The 18,312-nt window shown below is 37.5% G+C and overlaps 1 protein-coding gene across 2 annotated transcripts in view; it reads right to left on the minus strand.

Moving 5' to 3' along the window:
- The window catches only part of CNTNAP5 (contactin associated protein family member 5), an 825,196-nt gene that overhangs the window by 124,297 nt on the left and 682,587 nt on the right, over nt 1-18,312 (minus strand). Inside the window, exon 17 of one of the 2 annotated variants that reach the window (XM_082690269.1) lies at nt 11,378-11,596. The exons of the other annotated variant lie outside the window; for it this stretch is intronic. Coding sequence (XP_082546395.1) covers nt 11,378-11,596 — 219 coding nt within the window. The remainder of the gene's footprint in view (nt 1-11,377; nt 11,597-18,312) is intronic. 2 annotated transcript variants of the gene reach the window in all.

Below are 18,312 nucleotides of genomic sequence, written 5' to 3' on the forward strand. Positions count from 1 at the left end.
ATCAATTTAAACTAAGAGTTTACTTCTTAAAAAGCACCTTCCAAGCATGTACTTCACAGACACTTTCTGGTTTAATCTTCCTATAAATTGTGAAACTTCAAATAAAACACTAATCCTCCAAAAATTGGGAAAGAGATTGTTAACTTAGAATCACTTAATAGCAAGTTGAAAGTATTTCTTATTTGTTTGTTTGGTGGAAATGAATGCTATGAAAAACTTCTCAAGAATAATTCAGCAATATGCATCGAGAGCCATGAAAATATTATTATCATTGGCCTTATTCTATTTTTTTAAAGAAATTTCCCAAAATGAAGCTGGGGGCATTGATTACAATAAAAAATAATTAATTTTGCTCATACATAGTCATTAAAAATACTTCATTATGTGCACAAAAGTATAATTATCTACCTGAAAAATCCCAAAACAATAATGACAAATTATTACAATTAAAATAAAAGTATATGGGGGCGCCTGAGTGGCTTGGTCGTTTAAGCACCTGCCTTCAGCTAGGGTCATGATCCCAGGGTCTTGGGATCGAGTTCTGCATCAGGTTCCCTGCTCAGTCAGGAATCTGCTTCCTCCTCTCCCTCTGCCCCTCTCCCCACTTGTGCTCTCTCTCTTTCTGAAATAAATAAATAAAATCTTTTGAAAATATATTAATTAATTAAATAAAATAAAGATAGAAGAATGTGGACAGATATAAGTATCAGCATACAAAATCAATCACTGTCCTATATAACAACAATAACCAACTGGAGAATGGAATACCTAGGAAAAAAATCCTATTTAATAACAAAAGCAGCAAAATACCTAGAAGTTAACAAGATGTGCCTATATGAAGGAAAAAATATAATTCTACCTTTACACCTAAAGAAGACCTGAAGAAGTAAAATATGTGTCTGTATGATCCAGTAATGAACAGCTAATTTCTTTAACACAATAAAATCCAATCAACAGCCCCCCAAAAACTATTTTCATAGAACATGAAAAGCTAATTCCACAAGAAGGGAAAATGATTGAGAATCATTAATAAGTTTTTAAAATGAAAAGAAGTGAGGTGTGCACAGGGGTAAAACTTATCCAATTCTGTATCAAAATATACCCTGTAAGTGTGATTTGGTGCAAAAATATTTGGAAAAACAAAACTATTTAAATAAAACAGAAACCATAAATTCCTTGATTTTGTTTATAGTTTTAGTTTTTATTTCTGTTCTTGCTTTTCAGTAAGCTCCACACCACAATGTGGGGCTGGAACCCATGACCCCAAGATTGAGAGTTGCATGCTCTCCCAGCTGAGCCAGGTAGGCACCCCAGGAAACCAGACATTTCTAAGAAATTCAGAAATAGACTCTTTATACAGAGAGATGGTTTTTTATATTATGATATACACTGCAGTTCTAAGTAACTAGGAAAAAGAGGAACCATGAAATAAATGGAGATGGGGAAATATGATTTTGGAAAGTAAATAAAATTACAATCCTACCTCAGAACCTAAAACAAATTACAGATGCATTAAAAACATAAAACAAAGATGGCTACAAAATAGGCAAAAACTGAAAATATTAGGTAAAGCACTATATAACAGTTTTAAAATGCTATTTATATTGGCCTGTTATCGTTTCCATGGCATATTGGAGGTGTAAAAAAACTAACAAACAAAAACAAATAAACAAAAACAGTGAGAAAGCTGTGGTATAATACATATAAATATATCATTTATGTAAATATACCCACAAATAATAATATTGTTCAGTGTTTCCTAAGGGTACCTAAATGTATATAAGAACTTGAACAATGCCTGGAACATCTCATGAGCAGGACAAATATCAGTTGCCTCTAATAAGGGTAGTTGGAGGTATTACTGACTAATTTTCAGTGAGGATGCATTTGCATATTGATTGTGTAATTTAAAATAAATATTTTCATTTATTATGTATATTGTGTACAGTGTGGTTGGTCTCCTTTTTCTAAAAGGAGAAATAATTTATTATATCTTATAAAGATTATAAGAGAAATAATTTATTATATCGTTTCAAATGAAACTCCTTGCTATAGAATTGTGTACATCTCTAAAAGCCATTTATTAATCCATGTGGTATTTGGATATTGAGGAATACCTTTGACAGTATCAGCATGTTTGTGTCTTGCTACTTGGGTTTTCTGCAAAGAGGCTTGTTTTTCTGGTAATTTTGTTTTCAAGACTCCTGGCCAAAAACAAACATTTGCTTTCTTTTTAACAGAATGGTGGCAGGGCAGGGCCAACATTTCGTCCAGACAGAGTACTAAATATGCATTCTGTGGAAATCCCCATTTGGTTATTACTTACAATTCAGGAGGAAGGGAAAGAAAGAAGCAAGCACTTGAATTGTGTTTCTGTTTTTGTTGCTAATGTGGAACCATGAGGGAATAGAGCCCACCTCAGTTCAAGGTAGCTGATTATTGTTTTGCATATAATTTAGAGGTACCCCTGAACAATATCAAGATGATGGGGCAGAAAACTTTCCATAATCCTAAGCATCAGTCTAGAATAGCCACGAGAACCATCGTGATACCACAATTATCTCCCACCCTGCAAAGATGAGTGCCAAATGATGCCTCGCTGTGCTCCCTCCCTTCTGTCAACGTTTTGGGAGATAAAAAATCAGCATCAAAAATAGATTTAAAGAAAAGTTACAAAGGCTCCTGGGTTAAGAGGAGAGATTATTGCCTTTCTTGCAAGAGCCACGAGATGAGAAATACCGTATGAGCTCAGGTCATCACAACAGTCAGCGGCAACACTTACATTCTTCCCAGCTGCCGCCTGGCCAAATCATTGTCCTACTAGCACCCGTGTTTGGATTTCACATATGCTTGGGCCCCTGACAATCACATGTTAGTTTTCTCCAGCATGGGCCTACTGAGAACAGATACTCTCCTAGAAGCTAAAGCACAGACCCAATTCAAAGAAATAAGGATATATAGTAAAAGTTCTATGATTATAAACTTTAAGAATTTCCCCTAATATTTCTCCTGGCCTAGAGTGATTTTATGGGTGATGCCAGGACACCCTAAAGTATATGTTTTTTTTTTGTTTGTTTGTTTTTGTTTTTGTTTTTTTTAAAGGCTGCAATTCACTAAATAGGATAGTAGCATTGTAGAGTCAAGGGTAACCAGTTCTCACTGTCCAATCTTTTAACACTGTCATGACATATTGATAATTTCTGCAGCAATCACTTTGAAGCTCTTTCTTACTCCAAGCTTCCTTTGGGTATGTGATGGCTGCAGTGTGACTAGGGACACACCATCAAATGTGAGAAGCTCTCTCACATTTGATGGTGTGTCCCTGAAACTTGGAAATAAAGCAAAAAAAAAGTGGATGACATTTATTCAGTAGAAATGCAAATAATTTCTTTCCAGTAAAGCAGGTAACTCCAAAGATGGCCTGTTGAACAACACTTTCATGAGGGATAGCCTGGAAACTGCCTCCAGGTTACACTTGAAAGCCACACCCCTTTAGCCCTACTAAACGTCCTTGGATATGCACCCCCATACCATATTCTCAGACACCTGGCTTAAAGCCTTTCCTCTCCATTCAAAGCCCATACTTCTTAAACACCAAATGGATCTTATTCATTTTCATGCTCCTGTTGCCTACCCTAGGGCTAATAACACAGAGTATGTTCAGGAAATATTTGTTAAATAAATTGTGTCCAAAAAAAAGAAAAAAGAGAGAGAGAGAGAGAGATGAGAGGAAGTACACAGTGGCAAATGGAGGGAAAGGATCAGATACCTTTCAGTGTTTCTTCCTCAGTCTGGCAAAGTCATGCACAATCTGTTAGTCCTTAGAGTTATTTGGACAAGGAAAGAAGAGAGAATAAGGCTGATACTAAAAGAACAATAAATAAATAAATAAACTTTAAAAAATTACTTCAATTAAAACAAAACCTGAAAATTATTCCAATTAAAAAAAAATAAAAAAGGTCTGGCTTTTTGCTACTGCCTCACTGGCAGCACCAGCTAAGAGAAGGGCAGTTGCAAAAGATCATGATTGCTTGGATGTCACCACAAATGGGTGTTGGATGTGGACGGCTTTCAGCTTATTTTATGAAACTTAAAATATCCCTGAATCACAAATGGAGAGACTTGGCCTGGGCACCTTCTCTGATCTGATAGGATTTTCCAGAAATAAGCCCATCTTCACCCACCATAGCACAGGGAAAACAAAAGCAACAGCAAAAGGAATCCAGTAACAACAGCTCAGAGCATGCTTATACATACCACGTAACAATTTGAAAATGGGGTTTTGAAAATCCCTTTCCCTTTGAAAGCTAGTTGCTAAGACAACGGCCATTGTAGTGTTACCTTTTGTAAAGGCCCTACCTCAGCTTTTGAGGCATTCATGCATCAGATACACTACCACGTGGGGACACTTCTGCTGATTTGTGCAAAGAAGGGATAAAACCCAGTGTGGGGGCAGGATCCTTCCCCTGGGAGCTATTGCACTAATTGAATGTGTCCTTTAAATGTCAAATCTTATAAATTTCCAGGCAAAGCAGTGTCTTATTATTCCCCTGGGATGGGGGTACAAATAAATTCCCACTTAAAATGATATTTTGCTTGCAACTCTTATTTAATAAGCTTTGATAGAGAATTCCAAATAAAAGGAAAAAATGCCCATTTAATCTTTGCAACTGACTTATGAAGTATTGATTATTAAGCCCAGTGGGCAGATGGAATAATTGAGGCTCAGAAAAGGTAATGACTTAAAATAAAGCCAGTATTAAAAGGACCAGCACTTGGAACTTTGCATTCAATCACTTTCAGTAACTGATTATACATTTACTGAATTCAAAATACATCAGAGAACCTGCACCAGACACAAGGATGTAAAGATAAATTAGATACTGTGTCTGTGCACAAGGAAACCACTAGAGGGGAGACAGGCAATAATCAGATCATTATAACCTAGTGTGAAGGGTATGATCACAGGTAGAGGGTGGAGTGGGGGAGTACACTCCCTTATGAGAAGAAATTGGATTTGAATCATCAAAAGGCTGTGTCATTAATGAAGAGGAGTCTGCCAAGTAGATAGGGGTAAAGGTATCCATCCTACACTGAGGGAGAAGACCTTTAAAAAGAACTAAAACAATGCAAACTCAACACTAAGGAACCCATCAGCTTTAAAGAGTGTTCTGGAGGAAAAAAAAAAAATAAGGGGGGAAGGGTTATATTATGGCTAATCCTGGGGAGAAATGAAGAATAAATTTTGTTTAAGAGATTACTATGACTTTTAAAAAGTCTGTATGTGTGTGTGTGTGTGTGTGTGTGTATGTGTGTTTTACAAGAAATATATGATTCTGGCTCAGGTTGAGTTCTCCAGCAAGCAGGCTGTGCAGCAAGAGGTGTGTTAAGGATGCCCTTGGGAACCACACCTGTAGATGGGAGATGGAGAAAGCAGGAGGGGGTGGGGGGTGCTAGAGCGGCAGTGCATATTTAAGGACAGTCTAGAACAACCCCACAGAGAGCACCAGAGCTAGAAGAAAACCATGAGAATTGCGGGCCAAATGGACAATCCTTTGGGCCAAAATGGACAAACCTTTATACCTTCAATTCAAAAGGTCATGTGGACACACTTGCAAAGGTTGTGACTTTGTCTAGGTGTTTCTCTGGAGCTGACGCAGTCCCTGAAGGGGCAGACACATGAAGACTATCTGTCAACGGCTTTCTCATAGCAGGGCAACAAGTCCATCTTGAAGGGGGACCTGAACAGCACATTTCCATGTCTACCATGGGTTCCTAAGCCTCTCTCTACACCATAAATAGATCCCGAGACGACAATGCACCATTCAGCGTGGTGCATGGATGATGGAAAAAGCTGAATTGAGACATGGCACTTCTCACTTCTGCAAAATTGCTTTCACCTACACAAGTGACTCTGAAGCCAAATCCCTTCCTTCTTGGATCAAAGGCAACTTGGTAACAATATGCGAACTGAGTGTAAATCTGCCAGTAACACTTTCAGAGGACTGTGATTACATTTTCTTCCCCTCTACCACTCTGCTCAAGGGCTTTCTCACCTCTTTCTTTGAATCCTCAGCTATATCGACAAAGCCTTGGAGAAACTGAAACAGGCTCACTAGGGTCCCAGCACCTGCATGCCTTGCTGGGTCTGCTTTTTTCCAACCTGGTGTTTCCCTGATTGTTAATACTCAGTGGAAAAAAAACCAAAAAACAAAAACAAAAAAAAACACAAAACATAAACAACTTCTCACCTCCCTTCTGTCCCTTAGATCAGGTCCTTGAATGTCCAAGGAATACTGATTTTATTTTCCAGAAAGGTCTGGATTTACTTTTTTTTTTTTAATGATTATCACCCAAGCTCCATGTAAATGACACTGCCCTAATTTTTTTTTTTTTTCTTTACTGAGTTATAAATTTTGATGACTTGTAGTGCCAGAGGAATCAGAATAACTACTTCTAACATTGGGTTTTTGTGTAGTCTAAATCTCAGGCTTCTTTCCCTGGGTTTGCTTGAGAAAATGATTCCATATGCCATATGGCACTCTCCTTTAAAGAAGACAGTATGATTTGTGCTATGTTTTACCAACAGCAATCAATCAATCAATCAATCAAACCAACAGAATAACTTTACATTCTCCTTCAATTACCTATTATCAATCCATTGCAAGCCAACATATGATAAAATGAGCTTCATTTAAAGCAGAAGGGGTTGCAGATAAACATTTCAAAAAAGTTTCTGGACTATTGAGGGGTACAGAAAACACTAAAAATGGGCTATTGGAATAGGTTAAATGCCTTCAATTCTGAATATCTTAAAGAAGAAATAAAACTTTGCATAAGACGGTGATTTAATCTTTCACTTCTCTGAATATAAAAATAGAACCAATGTTTTTTTCAAAACACTTTCAAGCTATAAGATGTGATTTGGTGGAACACTGGTGTTGGGGACAGAAAATGCATGGGGAAGCACGTAGCTCTGCATCATTGTTTGTTGTTGTTGTTTGTTGTATTTTGTTTTGTTTTGCATCAAAGAATTTTTTATTAAGTGGACATAGGGGCTCCTCTAGGTACTTTGTCCACAACAACAAAGCACAGCATTTCTGGGACTTACCCTGCTGGTGTTTTGAGGTCTCTTACCAACTTCTTAAACTAGTCACAACAGTTTCTTGTATTTATTAATGGGGAACATCAGAAATCACATTTTTTTTTTTTACTAAGAGAAATAATTCAAGTATACTTGTTATATGACTTACCTTTGAAAAAATTTAAACATTTTTGGTAAATTAGATATTATCAGAAATTTATGTGATGTTGAAAATACAATAATTCCTTTACTTTTTGTTTCACCACTGATGTAATGTTAAGTAACATCTTCAATGCACTATGGCTTATATAATAAATATGCTGAATAAATATGCTGAAATATGCCTTTCAGTTATTTTTCTTTAAGATTTTATTTATTTGAGAAAGAGAGAGCATGAAAGCAAGAGAGCAGAAGCAGAAGGAGCAGCAGAAGGAGAAGGAGAAGCAGGCTCCCCTCTAAACAGGGAGCCAGAAGTGGGGCTAGATCCCAGGACCCTGGGATCATGACCTGAGCTGAAGTCAGCTGCTTAGTGGACTGAGCCACCCAGGTGCCCCTCAGTTACTTTTAATTGAGAAAAGGATACATACCTTCTCTTGTACTTTGAGACATGTTATATCCTCTCAAATAGAAAACTCTACTGGGCTGCATCAGGAAAGCCATCCTCCTGAGTCACTCTCAAGGATAAATATAAGTAACTATGCACATATATACTTTCTGGCAGCTCATGTATGTGGCTGCATTTTGCCACAGAGTACTTGTCTATGTTGTACCAGAGATCAAGGTTATTGTGTGTTCACTCTCCCTGATTGGTTTCACTACTGACCCCACTAAGTTTGACATGCTTCACCTGAAAATAGAAATAATAGTTTGCTACCGGCAGGGAGGCAGAAGCAACATTTTTAGGGATCTCTTTGAACTTAATGATTTATCAAGAATCGTATTGTTCTCTTTCATAGTCTAGTATTTTCTCCAAGGAACTGTAAAATGTGAGCAGCTTCAGTTTACATTGACACAATTAAACAGCTAAGCCAAAAACAACCAAGACCAAAACAAACGAACAAACAAACAAACAAACCCAAAAAACAAAACACAAGTCCATGAAAGACAAAACAAAACAAAACAAAAATAATAAGAAGAAGGCAGTAAAATCACATGAAAATGAAGCTCACAGGCCCAGATATTTACAAAATGTCTATAATTGCAGCAAACTTGGAAAGACGCAATTCAGGTTTGGGGAGAATGAGGATAAGGATGATTGTCATTCCTAACATAAACATGGAGATTGTAGTTCCTTGGGTCCTGGGAGGTAAGATACCAAACTTTTCTTTTCTATTTTGCAGGTAAAGACAATGAGTATACAAAGGATAGGTGTTTTTTAACCAATGTCATGTGGCTTATTGGCTCTTGACCTGGGTTACACACCCATGTCTCTCCATTTCCAGCAGTGGGTGCTAGTTCTTGGATTCCACATTTGTAGGGAACAGCAAACCAGAGGGCTAATACCTCTAAGAGTTTCATCGATGAGATAATTACATACTTGCAGCATACATTTCAGAATCTATGTGTTATAAAGTTTCTCTTATTCTGTTAAACAATAATAATAATTAAAAAAAAAAAAAGTGTGATCAGTAAGATGGCAGGTTTGCAAATGTCCCTAACTATCATGGTGATAAAAGTCTGAAGATAAAAATATTGATTCTGGGAATCCAGCATGCCTTGACTCATGTATGAGCACTTCAACTTGTCACATTTAAATGACAGGAGCAGTGTGAAGAGGTACATCCTGTTCTACAAAATTTAACCTGTTTCTGGTACTCAGGAAGCACTCACGAGCACACGTCTACACCAGCAATTACAATGCTGAATGATGCTCTGTTTTGATTGAAAGATCCTTTAGTGGCTAAAAGTATCCAGATAGGCATATCCAAATGAATATTTAAATACTGCTACCTTCAATCTCTCCCTGGGAAGAAGTATACACCAATGATATCTTTTTTTCTGCCTAGAAAATATAAATATTCAATGTCTCTAAATTTCTGAATGACAGGGAATGCAATTCTCCACTTGGGCTCTTAGAGCTAAGTAGAGGGTTTTTATTTTTTTGTTTTGGTTTTTGGTTTTGGACCACTGAATTATACAAAATGGAAATACTGGGACTCCAGCATTTTTGGCCACCTGACATTTCTAAATAGTGTATTGCTGAACACTGAACAACAGAATTCAAACCAGCAGACTAAAATGACCTCCAACAGCATGTTTCTTTTTTTTTCTTCTTCTTCTTAAAGTACATTAAGACAAATTCAATAAGGCAGAGTAACATCTGAGAAGGAACTTATTGGAGAAAAACATAACTGAAGCAGGTGCTCTCACCACAGCTGACCTTGGCTCCAGCTCGAGCAAGATATGTCCTCCAAAACCATCGACATGCTCCTACAACTCATTGCATTTGTGATCAATTTAACTGAAACGTCTGGAGATAAAAACCTGCCATGAAACACAGCTGCGACTTTTCCCTTTTGACTTGCACACAGTTTATCACATATTCAGGGCATATGATAATTTCATAATGACATGAAATTTGCATGGAAGGATAAAAAATATTATTCCATCTTATGTACACCTTTCTGCCAGAAAGATTCATAAATACTGCCTGAAGATAAATTAAACTTTGGCATGGAATATAATTTATGAAAATTGCAAACTACTTGAATTGATTTCACCAAAAAAGACATTAAATCTTGATGACTAGCAAACTTCTTCAGAGAAATGAAATGTGATGTTTTAATAGAATTAAAACAGCAATATAAATTTTCAAAAATATTTTAAGAGTAAATCATATCACTCATGTAGGTTATTAATTAAGTAAATATCTTATAATCATAAAAATGCTTTAATCACTTATAGCTTCTGCTAGATAGGTAAAACATGACAGATGAAGAAAGAAATATGATTCCTCTTGAGAAGGGAAAATATGAAATATTCTGCTACTTCTTTTTTTCTTTTAGCTGGCATGCTTTTAGTGACTGTTTTTGTCAGAGTTAAAAACTGTTCAAAACTAATTTAAAGAAAACTTGTAAGAAACTCCCGCTGATTGCTGATGGCATTTTATTACTAGCAGTAAAACTCTATTGTGTAAGAGTTGGTTAAACAAATAAATAAGGAAAGAAAATTAAATCTGGGTTGACTGGAAAATTTTGGACCTTACTTATACCACTGTTCTAAACATCTGAACTTCAAATTTTATATAAGAATAGCTTCTTAGCTTTGATAATATTACAATGGCCCTATTATTTATAGCTCTATTTTGTACCTTCAAGATTTGCAAGTGCTACTCAACCTACTTTTAAAAAATCCTTTCTAAATTACAGCTGTGAGGTTGCCCTTTCCTACCTAGACTCATGTGGCTAAATTCTCTTCCTCTCTATTGTTGTCTCTCAGTGTCTGTCTTTCTTACACATACAAACAGGCACACAAGCTCTTTGAAAGTAGTGTCACCACACAATTTATCATTCAATGCCCATCATCCAACAAGGTGCCTGAATTGTTTTCAGTGTTTAGTGACTATGGAATGAAAGAATGAATGGACTCAGTAAATGACATTGAAAACTTCCTGGTACCCACTATAAGCAGGGGCAGTCAGTTCAGATGAACAACTCGTCCAGAAACTAATTCTGAGTCTCAGGAGGAACTGCTCAAAGGAGCAACATCAGCTCAAGAACTAGACCTGCTTTTCTGTGCCAATGTAAGGCAGTGACCTGAATGATGTGATTTCAGGGAGCATCAAAGAAAACCTGTGGAAAACAGTAGCTCCTCCCTCCACCATATGACTGGTGACACATCCCTTTGAGATACTGTAACATGTTTTATTGCACAGTTATCATTAATTATCAGGAGTCAGATATCACTAGGAAGGGTGAAGGGTGCTCACTGACTTAGAGGCAACACCTACTAAGGTGTAAATAGCTGATATTTTTTTTTTCTACAAGTGTATTTTGACTATAAGAATGAAAAATATTAGGGGTCTGTGAACATCTGAAAATAATATGTACAAGGAGAAAAGAGACAAAATCTGAGACCACCTCAAAATTTGCTAAGGGGTGGCATAATCTCTTATTGCCATGGCTATGAAGCTAGAATGAAAGAATCTGTAAAATCAAATTTATAATTATAAATGCCTTGTGACACATTTTAACCATCCCTCAAGTCTGAAACAAAATCATAATTTTCTCTGGGTCTGGTCATACAGAAGTCTTATAAGGTATTCGCACAGGGGGAACTCAAGATGTCCCTTACCTACAAACAGCTGGCTGTTCAGCTGCAATCGGAAATGACCTTCCTCTGAAGTCTCCCTGGTCATCCTTGGGAGGTTGTCCACCTGAAGTGAAGTCTCCTTGAGGTTTCTCTCAGCTCGGACGTAATGCCATTGGTTATCATTCAGAAGAGAAGGAGAGTGAACTATGAGCTCTACGGGGCCATTCCCAACATCGATGGCAAAAGTGATCTCAGATGGAGCTGAAACCAACAAGGGAACAGGTAGGAAGTTGAGGGGAGGTGTCAGTCAGTGCATTGAGATCACAAGCACACAATGAATGAATGGTGTAAATGACTACAAGTCAATACAAGGTGAGGAAGTCTTCAGTTGAAATCTTTGCAGTATTAAAATTATCAGTTAGTTGTGAAAATTACCAAATATTAAGTCCCAAGCTCTTTTATGGCCCATTTGGTACTCATTGTGAGAATTTAGGAAACAGGATAAGGGCTACAGCCACAGATACCAATCTGATAAACATGCATCAGTCCCAAGGCTCTCGGTTTTCTGGGTCTATTTTGTCTTCAATTGTGTCTTCATAGATATATGTAGATACTGGATTAGCTATGCCTGCATTCCTGTAGGGAGAGGATTCATACCCTTGAATGTCCAGTGATCTCCTCCATCTTATTTCATTAATACATGTGATTATAAGCATTCATGCTATTCTTACGAACTTTTTCCTCTTTTTCAAGGAGAGTCAAAGTTTAAGTGCTTATCTCAAGGATATATCCTGCAAGTAGTGGTTCCTGGGATCAAACATAAGTCCCCATCCCTCTTCCATGACTCTTTCTGCCTTTCTATAAAAATCTGCATATCACACATGCCATAGGTCACCCAGTCAAGAGTAATAATACCAATGATGATGATGTGGTACTGGTATTGGCATTAATGGTGTTGGTGGTGGTGATAGTGGTGGTGGTAATGATGATGGTGGTGATGGTTATGATGATGGTGGTGGTGACATAGCCATTGAGGGAGATAGAGAAATAGAAGTAGCAGGGACACAATAGGTACAATGAATTCTGCTGAGTGCTATACTAAATTCTGACCATTTTAATTCTGACCATTTAATCTGTCATTTTAATTCTCAAAACAACACCATGATAAAGATATAATTTTTATTCCCATTCCATGGGTGAGAAAAGAAGTGTAATTTTCTCAGTTTCTCCGACAGGACAAAGAATTTGATTCTAAAAGTAGAATTCTTCTCTATTTTTCTCTATTGAATATGTCTTTTGTATTTTCCATTATTAAATAAGATTTTTTTTTATCTGAAGGATATGGAGAGGCAAATTATAAGTTGATGTTGATGAGAGGACAGTCCCCTTTCAGTCCCTGGAGCTGGAGCCTTCCTATGACAGACCTTCCCTTCCTTCTAAACACCTTACACAGCCCCCTCTCCTTTACACCTAAAACAAGACATGGGTATTTATTTGACAAACTCATCAACTGAATTATCAGTAATAACACATGTCGAATAGCACCCTGGACTCTCCCTTCTCAGCCTTCAAATCCAAACAGAGAACGAGCCTTAGTATAAGAAGCCCCCCAGTAGGTAGAATTTCAAGTAACCAAGAGCTTGAATGTTTTGCATTCTGGTCAAGGTGAGCCCAAACCTAAAAAAGTTAGAGGCCCTAGACTGGGACTTGAAAGCATGTACTCTGGACCCACATTTCCAATCTTATCACACCTCAATTTTCTCATTTGAAAAATGGGAATGAAAATAATACTTAAGTGTCAGGTTGTTTATGACTTAATCCTGATGAACTTCATAGAACCATACCTGGCCCATAAGATGTACTCAAAGTGATTGCTATTGCTGCTGTTATAGTGACATAGTGAGTTGTGACGGACTCAGTTCCATGGCATTGGCTCAGAAACCCATGTATTAAAGGAGAGAGAACTGAGGTGAACAAATTGTGTTCAACAATTAAAAGATTAAATAAGAATGAAGTTGGCTCTTTGAGCAATTTCCTGTTTCTTATTCAGGCCACAGATACCACCTTGCAGCCCTGCACATCTTAGGATCAAATAAACACTAAATGCAAGATAACTGGGACCTCAATTTATTTCTCTCTGCAGAACCAAGGTAAGGATTGGTGAGAAATGGAGAGGAAAAACATTAAAGATTTTGTTAAAAGCCTTTCTGTAAAGCTGGTCTTCTGGATATTAAGTTCTACATGGACAGCACCACTTTATGGAGCTTTCTTTGCTCTACTGCTGCATCTGTCCACCACCCCTGCCTCCCCCATCCTTGGTAGGGTTCCTGTCTAGGCTTATCCCTACTCCAACACTTATCCATCTGTTATATAATGATCTTTCTAGGGTCTGTCTCCCCAATTAGTCTGCAAACTCTAGGTAAACAGTTCAACTATTATTTTTAAATTTTTTTCCAATTTATTTATTTTCAGAAAAACGGTATTCATTATTTTTTCACCACATCCAGTGCTCCATGAAATCCGTGCCTTCTATAATACCCAACACCTGGTACCTCAACCTCCCCCCCCCCACTTCAAACCCCTCAGATTGTTTTTCAGAGTCCATAGTCTCTCATGGTTCACCTCCCCTTCCAATTGACCCCAACTCCCTTCTCCTCTCTAACACCCCTTGTCCTCCATGATATTTGTTATGCTCCACAAATAAGTGAAACCATATGATAATTGACTCTCTCTGCTTGACTTATTTCACTCAGCATAATCTCTTCCAGTCCCGTCCATGTTGCTACAAAAGTTGGGTATTCATCCTTTCTGATGGAAGCATAATACTCCATAGTGTATATGGACCACATCTTCCTTATCCATTTGTCCGTTGAAGGGCATCTTGGTTTTTTCCATAGTTTGGCGACCGTGGCCATTGCTGCTATAAACATTGGGGTACAGATGGCCCTTCTTTTCACAACATCTGTATCCTTGGGGTAAATACCCAGAAGTGCAATTGCAGGGTCATAGGGAAGCTCTATTTTTAATTTCTTGAGGAATCTCCACACTGTTCTCCAAAGAGGCTGCACCAACTTGCATTCCCACCAACAGTGTAAGAGGGTTCCCCTTTCTCCACATCCTCTCCAACACATGTTGTTTCCTGTTTTGTTAATTTTGGCCATTCTAGCTGGTGTAAGGTGATATCTCAATGTGGTTTTAATTTGAATCTCCCTGAGGGCTAATGATGATGAACATTTTTTCATGTGTCTGATAGCCATTTGTATGTCTTGATTGGAGAAGTGTCTGTTCATATCTTCTGCCCATTTTTTGATATGTTTGCCTGTTTCGTGTGGGTTGAGTTTGAGGAGTTCATTATAGATCCTGGATATCAACCTTTTGTCTGTACTGTCATTTGGAAATATCTTCTCCCATTCCATGGGTTGCCTCTTTGTTTTTTTTGACTGTTTCCTTTGCTGTGCAGAAGCTTTTGATTTTGATGAACTTCCAAAAGTTTATTTTCGCTTTTGTTTCCTTTGCCTTTGGAGACATATCTTGAAAGAAGTTGCTGTGGCTGATATTGAAGAGATTACTGCCTATGTTCTCTAGGATTCTGATGGATTCCCGTCTCACGTTGAGGTCTTTTATCCATTTTGAGTTGATCTTTGTGGACAGTGTAAGAGAATGGTCGAGTTTCATTCTTGTACATATAGCTGTCCAGTTTTCCCAGCACCATTTATTGAAGAGACTGTCTTTTTTCCACTGTATATTTTTTCCTGTTTTGTCGAAGATTAATTGACCACAGAGTTGAGGGTCTATATCTGGTCTCTCTACTCTGTTCCACTGGTCTATGTGTCTGTTTTTATAACAGTTCAACTTTTGGACATCTAACACCAGGGCTGGTATATAGGAAGCCTTCATCTAACTAAAGACTTGTTCATTAAAACGTTACACCACACACACTAAATACAAGTTTGTAATTTCTTTTAGATTTTTTTTTTTAGTTTTATACCAAGGCATTAACTTCCTTGACAAATATTTTAATTATGATTATTTAATTTTATTTAGGTCACATTAAAGACCTACTTTATTCAGTCTATTCCTCCTAGAACTGAGGGACAATCAGTAAAATGCAGTAATCAGAGCCAAGTACTCTGCTAAACACTTTTCATTAATGAAGTCCTTAATATTTTAAGCCACACTATACTCTTATGAGACAGGTAACATATAGCAGCTGCAGGAGCTGAGCTGACAAGTGGCTCCAACCCAGATGGGGCAGAGTCAAGATTTAAATCCAGGTGATGTGTCTCTGGAGCTCATTTCTGAACCCACTCTCTCTATGAAAAAAAATCTTCCCCCAAACTTACGCAGTGCCCCTGGGGGAGGGGTTCAAAGCTAAAATGTGTAATAGAGGTGCCTGAAAACAACTAAGCAATAACAATATAGGTAAATAAGTGGTATTTCCAACATTGCCTAGTGACTCTGAGAATGGGGATCAGAGTCAAACAAAAGCCTGATCTCCTTTGCTGATGGGATGTTCATCACCTGATGGCCCTGGAGGAGAAAAACAGAAGCCTTGTGTCAGCCCTTAGCTCAAGCATGAATTTACCCGCTGGCCTTTCTCTCTCCCACCTGTCTGACAAATATCTTCCTTTCATTTACTCCCTTGTGGTTCAAGACAAAGCTATAGAGTCAGTTAGCCTTTCAGTGGGTTTTTACCAATCCAGGTCTTGTGTTAGGCCCTGAGAATGCACAGATCAATGAAACTCAATGACCTCACAATGTACTTTCAAGATTGACAAAGAAAGAACATGCTAAGTGGAGGAAAGTGCTGAAAGTTCAAGTACTTCTAGAAGATGAGAGTCTTTCTGAGTAGAGGCTCCTATATAATGTTCTCCCCTCCTAGAACTTCATATCCAATACCACGTTGGGCATACAACAGATCCCAGGATCATTTATGGACAAAGAAGTCACTTATCCTCTCTAACCTTCTATGTATGCATCTATAAAGTGGGAAATATGAACTATATGACATATCGTTAAACATTTTTGTAGATAAGACAACTCAAGAAAAAAGGATATACAAATTGCTAAAATTTTGAAGACTTCCTGAATGTCTTATGTGTCAAATCACAGAAAAAAAAATTCTATTTTCTCTGAGTCCTAGCATTCTTGGGTTTTGAGGCAGTCTTGCAAAACAGAATAGGAAGTTGCACTAAGGAAGAAAGAGGTAGGTTGATCATGGATGCTGACTCTTAAACCAACTGTGTAAGCTGTGTAACTCTGGGTGTTTTACTAAGTCTCTCTAGGGTCACCCTTCTTATCTTTAAATTGGATTAGGAGTTGAACAATGAAAATCATAGTGCAGTATCTTGTGAACATCAAGAACAATTTTGTTTGAAAACAAAATATATAGTAAATGTATAAATAGGGTAAGTGGCAGAAGGAGAGGCAGAAGCAGGCTCCTTGCTGAGGAAGGAGCCTGATGTGAGGCTTGGTCCCAGGACTCTGGGATCATGACCTGAGCCGAAGGCAGATGATTGACTGAGCTACCCAGGGATGCCTGGAGACATCTTTAGATCCTATCAGTTTAGAGATGACACCAGAGAGATCTGCATAACAAACTTTACTAACTAGCATTTATCACAACTTTTGAAAACCTAATATTGCTTTCCTTTGTCCATTATTTCTCCATAATTTTATTTTTCTCTGTTGAACACACTATATGATAATCTATAATTCTAAGCCACCTGTTTGAATTATTCATTTTTCTCTGTTCATGTCATGTGCACACAATGTGTGTAGATTGGTAAACTTCTGTTTGTTTTCCTCTTGTTACTCTTTTATTACAGGGGTCTCAACCAAGAACTGAAAAGTTAAGAGGCACATTGTTTTTCCTCCCTCTTTCCCCCAGCACATGTAAAGGTGGGTCCTGGCAAAACCACTCTGCAATCTTTACTTCCATGGCCAGAAGCCTTGGCCAGAGGTGTTTAGGTGTTGCACACCAGGAGTTTTACCCATTAGCTGAAATGTAGCTCTCCCTTGAAGGACAGCTAGCTTTAGACTGAAAAAAATTCAGAAGTCAGTGCAGGGAGAGAAATAAATTGAATCCAGATAACATTATGAAACATTATAAAACTGATGAATCCAACCAGAAATAAAATGTCTCACCAGTTCTGGACCTAGTCACATGTCTCAGTACCAGTGAATCCCCATCCTTGTATCTACTAGTTCAGATCAAGTTTTCTCTTAATTGCAGCCAAATACATCAGATTGGCATATGGGTGTCATAAGTCCCATTTTGCATAAGTAAGCACCAAAGGGGTAAAGAACATGTTCACAATTAAACTTAGAAGGCTGGAAATTTGAATCACCTGGGGTTCTAAGCAATAGGCTCTTTCCACTAAACCACACGGACTATCAACAATTCCCCACTTCTCCTCTTCACCTACTCTAAACTGTATTTCCAACCCACAACCATTGTGAGATAATTGTCAAATTAGCTCATTTTTTACACTCAGTCTCTTTTGAAACAGATCCACTAAGACATGATACTGTGTAATGTCTTGTTTCTCATAGAATATGGACTAATTTCAAGGCTACATAATTCATACGTCTTAGCTGGAAGTGACCCAGAAGGAAATGGATTGAAAATTTCATGGAGACGTCTTGTTCCCTGTTGAACAATATGGATATATCAACTTCAGAGGCTTCTGTTCGGATAGTTATAGAGGAATACTCCTTAGGGATGGAAAAGAAATCTATTCTGAGCCATTTCATGTGTTTAAAGGCCATTTCCTTTATAAGTAGCTGATCTGTAAAAGTATCTTGTTATGAACCCCTTAGGGTGAAAATTTTATCTACAGAAAAGGTAAAAGATGAGTATAGATGTTAGTAAGAAATACAAGACCTCTTCCAATTTATTTTTTCCTTTTAAATAATAATAATAATAATAATAAATACAGTATTTTGAAAAATATGAAGTCCTGTATTTTAAATTT

This window comes from Mustela nivalis, assembly GCF_964662115.1.
Source record: "Mustela nivalis genome assembly, chromosome: 11".
NCBI lineage: Eukaryota > Metazoa > Chordata > Mammalia > Carnivora > Mustelidae > Mustela > Mustela nivalis.